General features: G+C 42.9%; 1 protein-coding gene across 2 annotated transcripts in view; it reads right to left on the reverse strand.

The window, feature by feature from the left end:
- fam124b (family with sequence similarity 124B) overlaps positions 1-17,446 on the reverse strand; it is a 43,432-nt gene extending 25,986 nt beyond the window's left edge. Inside the window, exons 1-2 of one of the 2 annotated variants that reach the window (XM_078202500.1) lie at positions 17,234-17,446; positions 7,784-7,812 (exon numbers count right to left, since the gene is read on the reverse strand). In XM_078202500.1, coding sequence (XP_078058626.1) covers positions 7,784-7,812; positions 17,234-17,310 — 106 coding nt within the window. In that variant the 5' untranslated portion in view covers positions 17,311-17,446. Of the gene's footprint in view, positions 1-7,783; positions 7,813-16,958; positions 17,014-17,233 lie in introns of those variants that run through there. The other variant, XM_078202502.1, reaches the window with a different exon arrangement.
- Positions 17,447-17,605: the final 159 nt, after the last annotated feature.

Genomic DNA, 17,605 nt, shown 5'->3' on the forward strand with positions numbered 1-17,605 from the left:
ATAATTTTGTACACTTCAATCAGGCCCCTCCCCACCCCCCCAGTCTTCTGTGCTCCAAGGAGAACCCCAGCCTAACCAGCCTCTCTTCATAGCTGAAAAACCCCAACCCAGGCAACATCCTGGTGAATCTCCTCTGCACCCATTTTAGTGCAATCCCATCCTTCCTAAAGTGTGGCGACCAGAAATGCACACAGTACCCCAGCTGTGTTTTATACAGCTCCATTATAACCTCCCTGCTCTTATATATGCTTCAACCAAAAGACAAGCATGCGTTTTTAAACCACCTTATCTACCTGTCCTGCTGCATTCAGAAACCTATGGATATGCATCTCAAGGTTCCTCTGGTCCTCTGTACTTCTTTGTGTCCTACTACTCATTGTGTATTCCCTTACTTTGTTGGTCCTCCCAAAATGCACCACCTCACACTTCAGGGTTCAATTTCATTTGCTACTTTCCTGCGCATCCGACCAGCCCATCTACATCGCCCTGTAATCGAAGATCTTCCTTGTTGCTAGTTACCATACCAGCAATATTTGTGTCATCTGCGAACTTACTATCATAGCTTTCATATTAGATCATTAATGTACTTTTCAGACAGCAAGGGATCTAGCACCAATCCCTGTGGTACACCACTGGATCACATTTCCACTCCATCTGACGAAGGAGCAGGACTCCGAAAGCTAATGGTGTTTGCTACCAAATAAACCTGTTGGACTTTAACCTGTTGTTAAAATCATAGAAACCCTACAGTGCAGAAGGAGGCCATTCGGCCCATCGAGTCTGCACTGACCACAATCCCACCCAGGCCCCACCCCCACATATTTACCCGCTAATCCCTCTAACCTATGCATCTCAGGACTCTAAGGGGCAATTTTTATTTTTTAACCTGGCCAATCAACCTAACCCGCACATCTTTGGACTGTGGGAGGAAACCGGAGCACCCGGAGGAAACCCACGCAGACACGAGGAGAATGTGCAAACTCCACACAGACAGTGACCCGAGCCAGGAATCGAACCCAGGACCCTGGAGCTGTGAAGCAGCAGTGCTAACCACTGTGCTACCGTGCCGCCCTTAAAACTCTTACTGTGTACACCACCCTTAAAACTCTTACTGTGTACACCACTGGACACAGGCTTCCAGTCACAGAAACAACCTTCGACTAACACCCTTGCCTCCTGCTTCTAAGCCAATTTTGGACCCAATTTGTCAAGTGGGTTCTTCCATTCTTGATGCAGGACCTTGTCAAAAATCTTAAGAGTCCTTGTTGACTGCATCAACTGCACTGCCCTTATCAACACACCTAGTCACCTCCTCGAAAAATTTGTTGGACACGATCACCCCCTGACACAGCCCTGCTGACTGTTCTTGATTAATTCTTGCCTTTCCAAGTGGAGATTAATTCTGTCCCTCAGAACTTTTTCCAACAATTTCCATACCACTGCTATTAGACTTGCTGGCCATGAAAAAGATCTACCAGTTGAATTCACACTTTGAAGCAAATTCCCCAAGTATACTCACTCGGTCTCTGTCTCACTCAGGCCAAAGTTCTCCCTCACTGACTGAGTCTCTCTTACTAACAACATGACAAATCAGAGGGTGGCTACCAGGCGACAATGGTTATCAGAGGACCACGTGGTTTATGACTTGCATCCCATCCATGAACACAGACAGCATGCATATAATGAAAGCAACACTGCCGCATGAAATGCGATCCAGGAGAATTAGAAATCTAAAGAGAAAAATCAAAGCAATAGAGCAGTGAAACAATTTGGAAAAAAATGAGCAGTGAGAGACTGGAAGGGATAAAAAGCTAAATGGTTAAAAATTGTCTGATGCGGCTCAAACTCATTTCTGGCATGGCAGCTCGCTTCTGGTGCACAGGCATTCAGGAAGCATAGTGGAGGACATGCCCCTGTCTACATCAATGGGGACGAAGTATAAATGATCGAGAGCTTCAAACTGTGTGTCCAAATCACCAACAACCTGTCCTGGTCCCCCCATGCCGACACTATAGTTAAGAAAGCCCACTGATGCCTCTACTTTCTCGGGAGACTAAGGAAATTTGGCACGTCTGCTACAACTCTCACCAACTTTTACAGATGCACCATAGAAAGAATTCTATCACAGCTCGGGATGGCTCCTGCTCTGTCCAAGACCGCAATAAACTACAAAGTGTCGTGAACGCAAACCAGCCTCCCATCCATTGACCACGTACACTTCCCGCTGTCTCGGAGAGGCAGCCAGTATAATCAAAGATCCCACACACCCCGGACATACTCTCTTCCACCTTCTTCAATCAGGAAAAAAGATACAAAAGTCTGAGGTCACATATCAACCGACTAACAGCTTCTCCCCTGCTGCCATCAGACTTTTGAACAGACCTACCTTGCATTAAGTTGATCTTCCTCTACACCCTAGCTATGACATTTTGCACTCTCGTTTCCTTCTCTATGAATGGTATGTTTTGTCTGTATAGCACTCAAAAAAAAATACTTTTCACTGTATGTTAATACATGTGACAATAGTAAATCAAATCATTAAGCCAGGAAGGTGCAAAATTTACTGAACTCTTGTTTTCTCTGGATCCTCCTCTCAACCAGCTGAGTTTTCAGTTTTTCCTCATCCTGCCCAATGCCATTTTGAAACAGCCAGCCTCCAGATGTTCCAGTCATTGGCGATTGTCTTCCAACTATCTGTATCCATGGTCACTATCTTTATATCTTGCCTGTACCAAAGATATGGACATCCAGACAGTCATTGCCATACAAAAGGCTATTGGCTATAAAGCTGTCATCTATCCGATGAACTTGTAAGCCGTCACAGACACGTTGGCTTAGTAATGAGACTATGCTGATTGAATTAAACTCCAGGACCTCAAAAAAATTGGAAAGAATATGCCAAGAGCATCAGAAACAGAACAGTTCTGAATCTACTGTGGATCTTAAAAGGACCCCTTAACAGCTGACCCCTCATGTGGTCATGAAAAGAGATCACTCGTGAGCAGCTTTGGCGAACAGCAATTTTTTTTCCAGCAGCTTAAATAGGCCACCACTGCTCATATTGTTGAATGGCTTAGCGAAGTTGAAGGAGGCCTATATATATATATAGTGGCCTCCTTTGTTCGTGGTTTTTAAATCTTGTAGCTACTGGACTGAAGGCCATGTCAATTGTAAGTCTACCAATTCTGAAATCACTCTGGGACAAATCCTTTTCTCACGATGCTCAGCAGTGAACATTCCTCAATAGGCAATGGCTGCAATCATCCTTGCACAACATAAATTCAGAATTTTGCAGCATGCATCTCCTGAAACACTTGCCCCTCCTTCCAACAGATACAGTCTGTGCAGATGCTGCTTTCCCATGTTTGATGAGTTTAAGTGGTGTAGCAATCTCAAATGGGGCTTTGCCAATGACAATTGAATCAATAACGCCTCCAACTGTGGCTTCAGTATTCAGCTCCTCCACGACAGGCAAGCTCGCTATTGTGTCTAAGAGTTTCCCAAGTAATGGTGATTTGCCTGGAGTACAACTCACGGTAGCATTCCGCCCATCCCTCCAACTGTTTATTAGTCAGTGATGACATCTCCTGCCTTTACTTTCACTGGAGTGGTTTTCTGTGTTGATGGACCGGTTGTCTTTTTAATTCTTTTATACATGCCACCAGTATTGCCTTTGGCAGATGTTATCTGGATATTCTGTCAAAGCTGTAACCAGTAGTCATTGTTGTAATGACAAATTGTCTGTTAGACTTTACTTCAAACCATTCTTGATGCAGTAGCGACTTGTCTCGATCTCGCATACTTTGAGACAGTGGACACTGGACTTCAGTGACAGTGGCATTAACTTTCAACCAGTCAGCGTTCTGCCACTCTTGTTTCTTAGATGTTGAGGCACGACTATTGTAAAATTATGTCTCAAGGTACGTTCCATTTCACTTCTGTATTCTCTGGGAATTGCGAAGAAATTGGTTCAATGGAAGTCAAAGAATTATGTTGGTAGGCTGAATAAGAGGATAACATTTCTCTCTTGCATTGAAAAGCTTCAAGTATTATATCCTATCTGTGGTGCACATCAGAGAGTGACCTGTGTCAGATGCAAGGCTATAGTAGCTGCATGTTTCGTAAGGATGCTGTGACTGGTGATGAGCAGATCCAGCTAATGTCCTGATCTTGTATGTCTCCACAACACCTTGTGCCATGATATTCTTGAAAAAAAACATCCTAGCTACACAAAGGTCATGGTAGCAGCAAACCTAAAGTAGTCTCGGTCTATTTTCATTTATCTTTCTCATTCAGTGATACCCAAGGCAAATGAACATGTCTCATGATTTATGTCTACTCGTGTAGAAATCTTCAGGAGATTTCAATGTCTGGCAGAAGTTTCAAAAATCATGAGAAGTCTGGACAGAGTACATAGAAAGAAAGACCCATCAGCAGAAGGCTCAAGAAACAGGAGACACTGGCAAAAGAACCAGCAGAAAAATGTCAATTTTTAAAAAAATGCAGTGAATGTTTAGGATCTGGAATGCACTGCCTAAGAATCTGGTGGAGGCAGATAATAATTAGGGCTTTCAAAAGGGACTGGGATAAGCACCAGCTGAGAAGACATTTGCAGGACTACTGAGGATGGGTGGGGCGGTGGGATTAGCTAAACTGCCCTTGTTCCAAGTTGGCTTGGATAAGATGGGCTGAATGGCCTATGATTATTCTAGGTCTAGATGTGAATGATAGTTGATAAGAGATCTTTGTGATGGTGTATTGAGCAGTTTGAGGGATGTGGTATTTGATGTCACATTCCTATATCTTGTTCACCTGTGTGGGGTCACTGAACATGTAGTGGATAGTACATCCAGGTCCTCGGAGCTGAACCCCTGCCATCGACAACCATTGCTCTACGTTTCCATTGCTTTGGCATGGGGTAGGGAGGTCTTCCTGGCTCTCTGCGGATGGATGACATTTCTCCTGCTGTCTTGCACCAGAGCCTCCAGTGCAGTGTCTGAAAATCTTGGAGCTCGCTCTCTGCCTTTCCATTTCAAGCTCACTCTTACAAAGACATACAGCATCTGCTCCAGTCAAAACGTAGGAGGTGCAGAACAATTTTATGCAAGCCAGCCACTCGCAAAACATTTGAGCCCCTTCTCAAGCATGCAGTCGCTCAACAGTGAGCTTAACACTGGCTATATTTAACTATTTAAATGAGCAGGCAGCTGTTCGTGCACTGTCTGCATCAGAAGCAACGGCATCGATTGATATTAAGATTAAAATCGCTGCACCCATTTTTGGGATTTATGAAATTTCACAGCCTGTGACGTTTAACCCAAAGAAACTACATTCTAACAAATTATCGACAAGAAGTTCTGTGTTATCCAAAGATGTGCGGGCTAGGTTGATTGGCCATTCTAAAATTGCCCCTTAGTGTCCCGGGATGCATAGGTTAGAGGGGTTAGTGGATAAATATGTAGGGATATGTGCATAGGGCCTGGGTGGGATTGTGGTTGGTGCAGACTCGATGGGCCGAATGGCCTCTTTCTGCACTGTAGGATTCTATGATTCTTATTGCTGTAGTTTTTGTTTTAAAAAGAGCTTCCTATGGCCAAAGCATGACCTGCTTTCTGTCACTGTTTTAACTCCCCAAGAGACATGCTAACGTAGACCTGAATGATTCTCCTTGATGTTTTATCTCCCCCTTGCAGAGGTCTATTTAGCTCTTATCCATAGTGTTAAGGTTGAATTGAAAGTTTGCCAAATGAGGATCAAAAGTGGTACCGTGTATGTGGGGCTCCAATTGGCTAATGGTAATAGTGTATTTTCTGTCTTCTAGAAGCCAAACAGCTGCTGAGAGTCTTTGAATGTGCCAATTCAACCTAATAGGATCCATTTGCACCTATCCATGTAAAAGAAAACCTGGCAACATAAGTGACATTTGCAAAATGTAGTAAGCTGAATGATTGCATTTCTATTTTCTGTACAATTGGTTAATATCGATAGCCAATGTATTTAAAAATTGGCAACTCCCCTCCAACCTCCAGTCAGTAACCTCTCAATGGGTGTGAGTAGTGCATACACAAATACTGTATACAGATTAACAGAACTTTTTTTAAAGAGTCTTATGAACATGTTAAATTGCTCAGTCCACCACTCGCCAGAAAGCACTCACATCCTTGATAGCAAGACCCTTTGTGTAGTACACAGCTCTTCAGACTTCTGAAGTCTGGCAAACATTTTTCCATGAAGTCAGAGTCATGGGTTGATTGTGGTTTTAGTGCCATTGTTTAAATTCTTTTGATTTTGATAAACACTGCATACTGTAGGAAAGATTTGTGAAGAATTAAAACAAAATTCCTGAAACCATATCATTCTCTGAGAAGGTCAGTGAAAAATAACTTTGGTTTCAACTAATCGACTGCAGTGGGAATTCCGCACACATTGCGCGCTGAAGCCATGATGCTACTGAGTGCTGGTCTGCAGGGACAGTCAGAAATGTGATTTGAAAGAGCTATGGGCCAGGATTGCACGGCTCCTCCCATCCTGTAAAGTAAATGGCATATTAAATGGCTCACTGCATCCGCTGGGGAGGCGTAAAATCCTGGTCATGGTTGCCGCAACCACAATCAGAATGGGAATTTAGATGCAACTATGGTTTCCAATCCCATGGAAACACAAAGCTCTTGAAGCTTAGTACTAGAAATAACATATGGGAAGAAAGTCAGGCAGAAAGACAGTTCAAACAAGTACCATTTGGCTTCATGATGCTGAAACCATGACAATGCTTACATGAGTGATCGAAGTGCATCAAGTTATCTGCATAGTTCTGATGGAGATTTGCCAAAATAAAGTTTAGCGTCAGCTTGAGATGATTTGCTTAGAATTACTTAGAGAAACCATCAATTGCTTGGTTTTAAATCACAGTGACGCTTTGTACCTGTGCCTTTGTTAAATTCATCTTCTGTAATTAGATGTTTGAAAAAAAAACTCAATTTTATTGCAACCAATTTATTTTCAAAAGCGAGAAATTTTTTTGTTGCTTTGGAACACAAAGTTCCTGATGCTGCCACGTAGTTTAATGATACAAGCTGTTCCTGTGGTGGCAAATTTGTCCCATTGATACACTGGGATGAATTCACCAATAATGAAACAAGTGCACATTTATTTGTACGAGTCTCGTTCTGTTCTACTTTCAACATCCTTGAAGGAACCAACCAATTCAGAGCCAGAATAAAAATAACCAGCCTGATGCCAACAGCCACTGGCAGCCACCATTTACTTATGCCTACAATTTTACTTTTCCTCTGGAAAGAATTAGAAAACTCCTTCACTGATGAGTGTTTCGGTGCCTCCAACAGCAGTCATCAAGCTATCAAAGCAAGTAAGGTGTGTCTGATTGTACCAGAAAGGGTAAGCAAATATTAAGTAAATCGAAAAGCGTTGCACTGAAATGTCACCACATTTGGGAATACAAATATTATTTCAATTAAATTGAATAACTTCTGATATTTGTTTTATTCTTGGTTTATTGCAAACTTCAACTTCAAAAAGCGACAATAATGTTGCCAAAATACAAAATCAAAAGGCAAAAAAATTTCCATACGCACAAAGCTTTAAAACATGCATCTTTTGCCACACTCTTGTGCAAAGACAGATGTATACTTCACTGTGTATAGGCAGTAAGTAACACATCCCCTCCCTTGCTCGCAACAGTGATCATTTTCCCTTTCACCATTAATTATTACAAGATCCACGAATGTGTTGAGATGCAATGGTCACAAATGTAATTTGTACTTACTACTTGATGACATCCTGCTGGAATCAGACCTGTAAATAAATGACAATAATGCAAAATTAAGTACAACGGATGCACAATTATTAAGAATCTACATACAGTGGGAGAAAGAAGCAAAGTTTTAACAAATTTAGTATGCTAAGTTTCAAAGATTTGGCCACATGCATAGTTGAGGCCTGAAATCCTTCATTCCATACATTCAGTGGCTTGTGAGAGTTCCAGGAATATGGTGCAAGACAGTTTTGGTTTTCAAACACTAATTTCAGGAAAACCTCATTCTTGATTATGGCGCCAATTGCAATAAACGTTTTTTAAAAATGCTATCTATCTACATCATTAGTGCAGGATATAAAAGTTAATATAAAACTGTCAAATTTGCCACTTACAAATAATATGTTAAATGTCTCTTGGTAGTGATCTGCATATTTGAAATTGAGTCACGAACCACTTATTGTTTTAAAAGTTGGCAATTAGCAAAAACCAGTTTAAGAACAGCAAATCAAAAATTAGAAACAAAACTAAAAGAGTTAAAATGTAAGAAACAGGGTTTGTAAGACTGGAATTATCAGAATTACAGGATCAAAGGGCATTGTGATTTACCTGAGAAATTTGTCCTGCAATGTTTGCATATTACAGCAGCGGAATCTGTGACTTGAATCATAGAATCAAAATGGTTAAATAGGACCCCAAGTGTTGGGCAGACTTGAAACTGGGAGTGTTTCAGATCCGACTTTTAGGCCAGTTCTCAGGGATCCCCATACACACACTGCCTGCAAAAATATCAGCAATTCCAAATCGCACTGCACAAGCCTGTGGACGGGGCTTAACGCGCCCAAAACCCTGCAGCTCCGATCGGAGCCTCCAACTGCGCATGCGCAGAGAAAGATAGAATGAGGCTCCCCTGCCACATTGCTCCCGGGCCGGATAATGCCTCCCCCTGGCTGCCACATTGTCCCTCACCCCCTCCACCACCCAGACCGATCACGGGTCCCTCCACCTACCCCTCCCTACCAATCTCAGGGGAGTGGCAGCAATCGTCCCCTTTTTCCCCTCCGATCTCAGGCAGAGTGGCAGTGGACACCCTCCCCCCCCGCCCCGCCCCCTCACTGATCTCAAGCAGAGAGCCTTTGAATGCTCGGCACTTACCTCCTCACTACCTGGAGTGCCCGAATTGGACTTTTGTGGAGCATATCTGTTTTGCGCCGATTCTGGATGGGCGAACGCAGTGGTAAAGAGGGAAGTGTCGGTAAGGTTGGGCATGCAGCCCATTAAGTCAATTTAAATGCATGCAAATGCATTTAAATGGTCACCGCGGCCCAATTGGGCTTGATAAAGGGGGAGCCGATGTGGAGGTGGGCATGGATTGCGCTACTCGCCTCGCGTCTGACTTTACCAAGTTTTCGTGCCCGAAAATGGGCACGACTTGATGGTAAAAATCTGGCCCATACAGTCATAAAGTGCAGAAGAGGCCCTTGGGCCCATCAAGTCTGCACCAACATGCAAGAAACACCTGAACTTCCATCTAATCCCATCTACCAGCACTTGGCCCATAGCCTTGAATGGTATAACGTGCCAAGTTCTTAGCCAGGTACTTTTTAAATGACGAGAGGCAACCTGACTCTACCGCCCAGCATTCCAGACCGTCACCACCCTCTGGGTAAAAATGTTCTTCCTCACATCCCTCCCTAAATCCCCTGCCCCTCTCCTTGAACCTATGTCCCCTTGTGATTAACCCTTCAACAAAGGGGAACAGCTGCTCCTTATCCACTCTGTCCATGTCTCTCATAATCTTGTACACCTCGATCAAGTCACACCCTCAGTCTTCTCTGCTCCAACTAAAACAACCCAAGCCTTCCCAACCTCTCTTCATAAATGTTCCATCCCAGGCAGCATCCTGGTGAATCTCCTCTGCACCCCTTCCAGCACAATCACATCCTTCCTATAATGTGCCGACTTGGAAATCTGCAAACTGTGAAATAAAACCATAATGGATATACATACTTACTTTGGCTAAGCAAAAATCTTATTAGTACCTTTTAGCTCGCTTCAGAAAAAGAACCACTTTTTTTCCTGATTAAATATTGGAATTTATAAGTGGTGTACCTTCACGTACTAACTCCAGTTTTATTATGATTTTTAGCATCTTTGCAGGCATGGTGTTGAAAATATCAAGGAGGGCAGAAATCCTGTTTATACAAATTCAAATATTTGTTACATTCCTGCTGGCTGAATGAAACATTTCCCCAATTGTAAGTAACTGATTTGCACCCTTATCACTCTTAGGTTTCAGCAAGCTAGAACAATTTTATTTTGACTTTATATCAAGCAAATCCTCTAGCAAGGTTACAATCAAAACCTACATGCACCATTAAGTAAAAAACACATCCCCACTGTCTATTAGTCAGAATGCATGAATCAAAAACAGCAAAGGAAAATCTTATATTTGTAATTGCACCTATCACAACATCAGGATGTCCCAATGCACTTTACTGCCAACTACTTTTTCGGTTTAGTTAGTCATTGTTGTTTTGAAAACAAACAGAGTTAGGTGATGAATGGCCAGTTGACATGTTGTAGGGTGAAATATCGGCCAGGGCATAGGGAGAATGATCCTGTTCTTCAAATAGTGCAATGGCTTTTTATGTCCAGCTGAGTAAGCAGTGCAAGCTGTGGTATGTTTCATTCAAAAGACAACTCCTATGATAATGCAGCACTCACTCACTGGCCAAGTCTGGAGTGGGACCTGAACTTAAACCTTCTGATCACTCAGCTAGAGTTCATATCCATGGGTGATATTTCATTATGAAAATATAATAGTCAGTCATTGTTGGCATCCTTCAGTCCAACTGTGATGATGGACATGCAGCAAACCCATTGGTGATGTATAGTTTCATTAGGCGTACTTTCACAGATGTCTGGAGAGACCAATTACAAGAGGCAGGTTCTGCCACAAGTGCTTCACAAAGTGGTCACAAGGTATCATTGTTGGTTGCTGTTTTCAGCATTGACGCCTGTTGTCAAGCTGCTGTAGCCATTGAACATCATGGTGTCATTATGTTGGCTTACAGGAAATATCATCTTTTCCCTCTAAGTGGCTAGAGTTTTCTTGTGGGAAGGTCAATGTTTAAGCCTTCATGCTATGCTTGCAACCATCCTTGACGTGAAGCTTTAGGCAACATACCGGTCTTCCACTCTGGCTACCGTGCCATACATAATGGGGAAGTGGTGGTATAGTGGTAACGTCATGAGACTAGTAATCCAGAAGGCCAAACTAATGCTGAGTCTCAGGTTCAAATCCCAACGTGGCAGCTGTTGGAATTTAAATTCAATTAATAGATCTGGAATTGAAAACTAGTCTAATGGTGACCATAAAACCAATAAAAAAAAACACATCTGGTTCACTCCTTTAGGGAACAAAATCTGGTCTGACCTACATGTGACTCTAGACTTAGAACAATGCGGTTGACTCTTAACTCTGAAACGGCCCAGCAAGTCAGTTGTATCAAGCTGCTATGATGCCTGAAAGGAATGAAACCACCTGAAAGGACAATGGTACATTCAGCTGTCAACTCTGAAACTTTTCCCAGATTTTTTTTCCCCCATATTGGCCCTGGGGTTTTCACTCTGGGTTTTCGCCTCTCCCTGGAGATCACATGGTCTGGAATGGGGGGGTGGGGGTGAGTTAATAGGTTGTGATGAACAAAGCATCGTAGCTGTGAGGGACAGCTCGGTGGATAGGATATTAGGATGTAGATAGGCTGGAAAATTGGGCGGGGATCCTGGATTCAGGATTCAATCCTGGATCGGGGAGCGGCGCGGGCTTGGAGGGCCGAAGGGCCTGTTCCTGTGCTGTATTGTTCTTTGTTCTTTGTTTGTTCTTTGAATAGCCCTCCTTATAAACATCAAGGGGGTTTGTGCCAAAGTTGAGAGCGATGTCCCATAGATCAGTCTAGCAGCAGCAGCCTGAGACAGTCATACGTGGAATGACAAGGACAGCAGCTACCCAGGAACACCACCACCTGCAGACGCCCCTTCAAGTCATACACCATCCTGACTTGGCACAGTATCACCATTCCTTTAAACATTGCTAGTTAATGCCAGTGTTGTAGTTGTACAGGAATACCTTGGCTAAGGGAGCAACTAGTTCTGGAGCACAAGTCTTCAGTACTATTGCTGGTATGTTTTCAGGGCTCATAGCCTTTGCAGATTCCAGTGGCTGCAACAATTTTTTAAAATATCACATGGTATGCCCATGTCCACAAAAAGCAGGAGAAATCCAACCTGCCCAATTACCATCCAATCAGTTAACTCTGAATCATCAAGAAATTGATGGAAGGGGTCACTGATGATGCTATCAAGCAGTACGATTTTGTCCTCCCATGAAATGCTGAGAATTCATGCTGACGGTGTGCAGACATCGAAGATTAAAATTAATGAACTTTCTTGATAATTCCAAGTCATCAGTGCTACACAGCTATTCAAGGGGCTGAGAACTCAGTCATCATAAACCAAGCATCTTGATCCTAAGAATCTGAGTCAGCCAAAGGTGGTAACTGCTTTCTCCACATGTCGAGTTCCACAGTGAGTCAAATCCAATGAGTCACCGTGGATCCAAGGTAGCAGAATTTGCTAACCACTTTCAGTAAGTATTGTTTAGAGTAATCGAGAGCAGATAAATGACAACCTTTCCCATTAAGATTGCTTTCTTAATGCTTATAAGGGAAAACATCTTGCAGGGATTGGAGTTAATCCATGAACCTTTGCGGCTAAGTTTGTGCAAATGACGAGCCCGGTATCATCAGCGTAGCATCCTCTGATCAAGACATGCTGCATTTTTGTCTTTGGCTTCAGTTAGAGAAGATTATAGAGCTTGCTGTTTGACCTAGAATGCATGTAAACTCCAATTCGTAAAAGTTCAAGGAATTAGTCAATAATATTTTAATACATCTATTGTATTGCAGCTTCAAATGGAAAGACAGTGAGGCTTTATGGAATTGCCTGCTAGAATAATGAACCAAAAATTCTCAAAATCATAGAATCTCCACAGTGCACGAGGCAGCCATTTGGCCCAACAAGCCTGCACCAACAACAATCCCACCCAAACCCTATTCCTGTAATCCCACGCATTTACCCTGCTCATCCCCCTGACATTAAGAGGCAATTTAGCATTGCCAATCAACCTAACCAGCACATCTTTGGACTATGGGAGCAAACCGGAGCATTCGGAAGAAACCTACGCAGATAAAGGGAGAACATACAAACTCCACACAGTCACCCAAGGCTGGAATTGAACCCAGGTCCCTGGCACTGACAGACAACAGTGCTAACCACTGTGCTACCCCAAAAATGATCCCTATGATACTGTAATAATCTTGGCAATGATTGAAAAATCTACACCTCGAGCTCTATTTCACTATCCTAAAGATTTGCTACTTTGCAATGATTTACTGATGAATTTTCTGGAAAGTAGAGTTAGGTGTTGGAGCGAAGAAAATAGGGCAACTAATTCACGACTCCCGTCTCATCTTAAATACAATAGGCTAGAGAAAAGAACATGTTAAGAAAATGCATCTGCTTAAATACAGTTTTGTCACATCTGATGATTTCTTTCTCATTTATCAAATAAAACCAGCACAAGGTTCTGTAATCAAGTTATACATCAGCATTTTAAATCTTCTTAGTGCTATATGAGATCCTTAATACACCTTTCTATCCATTGCTGAACACTTGTTGAATAAAGAACAATTAAAATCAGATCAGAAAGTTTGCAATATTTAAACATCTCACATAAGATCCGAGCTAGACTATTTCATTTATTCCTGCATGGCAAAGCTCCATTTCAATTATTTTTTATTCATTGATGTGATGTGGACATCACTGACTAGACCAGCATTTATTGCCCATCCCGAATTGTCCTCGAGAAGGTGGTGGTGTGCTGCCTTGTTGAATCACTGCAGTTCATGTGGAATAGATACAGCCACCATTAAGAAGAGGGTTCCAGGATTTAGACCCAGTGACGGAGAAGGAATGGTGATATAGTTCCAATGATGTGGAGATGCCGGTGTTGGACTGGGGTGAACACAGTAAAAGTTTTAACAACGCCAGGTTAAAGTCCAACAAGTTTATTTGGTAGCAAATACCATTAGCTTTCGGAGCGCTGCTCCTTCGTCAGATGGAGTGGAAATGTGCTCTCAAACAGGGCACAGTGACACAAAAATCAAGTTATAGAATACTGATTAGAATGCAAATCCCTACAGCCAGCCAGATCTTAAAGATACAGACAATGTGGGTGGAGGGAGCATTAAGCACAAGTTAAAGAGATGTGTATTGTCTCCAGACAGGACAGCCTGCAAGTCCAGGAGGCAAGCTGTGGGGGTTACTGATAATGTGACATAAATCCAACATCCCGGTTTAGGCCGTCCTCATGTGTGCGGAACTTAGCTATCTTCTACTGTGGTACCGGGGGAGGCTTGGTTGCTGTTGGTGGTGATGCCGAGTTTCTCAAGTTTCCTGTTCTTGGTGTGCATGTAGATGGTGTAGTTCCTTTGTCTCGTCTGCTTGGCAGAGTTTCGCAGCTGGTCTGCGTCCTGAGCGCAAGTTGAGAATATGGATTCGATCTTGGTTTCCAGGCTGCGGCGTTTGCTGTAGAGCTGGTGTATGAGGTGGTTGAGGAGGGTGAGAGAGGTGTGACGGCAAAGTCTCTCAGCGTAGTCTGTGTTATAGGTTGACCTGAGTGGGTTCGTGATCCGTAGTCCTTTCGGTATCTTGTCTGCTTTCTTGCATGTTTGTAGAAACTTGATGTCTGTGTCGATATGCGTGAATCAGTATTCTGTAACTTGATTTTTGTGTCGCTGTGCCCTGTTTGAGAGCACATTTCCACTCCATCTGACGAAGGAGCAGCGCTCCGAAAGCTAAATGGTATTTGCTACCAAATAAACCTGTTGGACTTTAACCTGGTGTTGTTAAAACTCTTACGATATAGTTCCAAGACAGGATGATGAGTGGCTTGGAGGGGAACTTCCAGTTGGTGTTGTTACTATGTGTCTGCTGCCCTTGTCCTTCTAGGTGGTTGTGAGTTGGAGGGTGCTGGCTAAGGAGTTTTGCTGAGTTCTTGCATTACATCTTGCAGATAGTACGTACTGCTGCCACTATGCATCGGTGGTAGAGGGAATGAATGTTGAGGGTGGTGGATGTGGTGCCAATCAAGTGGGCTGCTTTGTGTTGGATATTTTCAAGCTTCTCAAGTGTTATTGTAGTTGCACTCATTCAGGCAAGTGAAGAATATTCCATTACACTCCTGAATTGTGTCATTTGGATGGTGGACAGGTTTTGGGGAGTCAGGAGGTATGTTACTCTGCAGAATTCCTAGCATCTGACCTTCTCTTGTAGCCACAGTATTTACATGGCTGGTGTAGTGCAGTTTCTGGTCAATGCTAACCCCCAGGATGTTGCTAGTCTTAGATCAATACATGTCAAATTAATCGCAACCATTTTATAAAGAAGATTTGAATAAAATAGTTAATTCCATACAAGATCTTCCACATTATATGCAATTCACTAGAAGTATTGAGGGATTAGGATGCTGTACTGCAAGTGTCAACTTGAACTGAGTTACTCAGGATATTTAAGATGCAATTAGATTAAGAAATAGTTAAAGGGTACAGGAGAAATCAGTCAGATGGAATTGAAATTTCCATTGGGGAGCTAGCAAAACCACAGGCAATCTAGACTGAAAACCTCCAGCAGTACCATTTTCACAGGAGGAAATGAATGACTAGTCAATATTAACTGAATCTACACTAAATATATGAAGATGCTCATTTTAAAACAATTAAAATTTTAGTTCTACATTTGGCCACAGGATTTTGTCACAATGTTCAGCGTTTTGTAAAAACTCAAGGATCTGAGCTCAAAGTTGCTTTGAACTTCTCTGAAAGCATCGAGTTTTGTAAGACCAGACATAACAGCAGAATTAGGCCATTCGGCCCATCGAGTCTGCTCCACCTTTCAATCATGGCTGATTTTTTTCTCATCCCCATTCTCCCGCCTTTTCCCCATAACCTCTGATCCCCTTATCAATCAAGAACCTATCTCTGCTGCAATCAATCAAGAATATATCTCTGCTGCAATCAATCAAGAATATATCTGTCTTAAAGACACTCAATGAAGACTAAACATTGAGGTAGCTTAAATCAGCAAATTTAGAGCTTCAAATAATCCGAGGGAAGAAATCACTGAATCGATCATGGTTCCTGTAGCTTTATGGAATATTAATCATATCAAGTACAATTTCGTGAAGGTTGGTTCTATGCTCAGTGATACAAAACGAGGGAAAATATAACGTGTATGCAGTTACATCTAATAGTGTGCACATTCGAATCTGAAAGGAAAATGTCCAATTCACTAAAGATGTTTTTTGATGCTTAATTGGAAGTTTCTTCAGCTACACAAATAACCATCAAGTTTTTCGTGTTTGAAGTTTGCTAACAACATACAAAGGAGGCAGTAAATGTGCCAACCCAGTGCAGAGAATGGTCTGGAGGGTTACCAGGACAACTACTGTTTAATCGGTGTTGTGAATTTTGATGTTGTATTAATTGCCAAAGGAGCACTAGGGCAAGTTTTCTGTTTTCACCGTTTATCAGTCAGCGAACATTATTTTATCATAGAGTGAATGCGCCGCGTTTTCACTGTTGTCCTGCAGTTAACACCATCCCGGTGGAGATCCCTCGATTATGTCAGAGCCCTTGTTGTTAATGTTATTAATTAGAAACCTGATCTGCTTCAAGAGAGACGCACCGTATACATTTCATTTAGGCTCAGACTCTGGCCTCTCATCTTGTTAACAAGTGGCCTCAAACTCTGGTGATCTAATGCATGCTGAAATGTATCATTCACAAAGGAAGACAAACAATTACATAATGCCGGCAACAAAAAACGCCAAGATTTCCCCGGCTGCAACCCCGCTTGTCCACAACGCGAATCGTCTTGTAAGAACCTTCCTTCCACCAGTAGCTTACCTATTGTACTTTGCGGGAAGTTTCTTCCAGGGAGAAACTTTCTGCCCATCAGCCTCGCCCAGAAAAAGGATTATCCTTCTCATGTACTCAATAAAGCGTTTATTTTCCTCTTCTCAATCTCAAACTCATTTTAAAGTAACTGAAAAAGTGTAGCAAACCTGTTTGACAGCGTCAGTGGCGTTACAAAGGGGCTTTCTGTCATGTTCGCTTTATTTCAAATTCCGAGCGTAAATAAAAGGGAAACTCAAAACCAAAATAAAGTGGCCCACCTCCTGTCCAAATCAGAAGTCTAATTTTTATTATTGTTGTTTCCCCTTCCCCCTCTGCAGTGCCCCGCCTGGAGACGGTGGAACAAGCCGCTCCTTTCTCCTGCCCTCCCCTTGAATAGCAATGGGCCGAGAAAGAGCTGACAATACAGCCAGCATTCACTCACCCTCCGGTCTCAGCTCCCGAATCCGTACACTCGTCCGCAGCCCCGCTCCTGCTTCTCATCATGTCCCTGCGCAGCATTGGGGACTGGGCTGGGGTTCTACACTGCTAACAAGGACTGGGGCTCCTCCACACTGCTCACTGGGACTGGCCTGGGGCTCCCCCACACTGCTCACTGGGCCCCAGCTTCGCTTTCATTGTTTCCCCGCAGGTTGATAATAGTTACACATCCCGCCCACCGACGTCACCACTCCTGACAGACAGGCGGCCATCGCCTTTGATGTGCAATTCTAATCAAAAGCAAATGTTTTTTTTCTACCAGCAGCTGCAAGTTTATATTTTCATCGCCTGTATAGGGAAGGGGGGAGAAAAAGAG

Source organism: Mustelus asterias, chromosome 3 (assembly GCF_964213995.1).
Source record: "Mustelus asterias chromosome 3, sMusAst1.hap1.1, whole genome shotgun sequence".
Classification (NCBI taxonomy): Eukaryota; Metazoa; Chordata; class Chondrichthyes; order Carcharhiniformes; family Triakidae; genus Mustelus; species Mustelus asterias.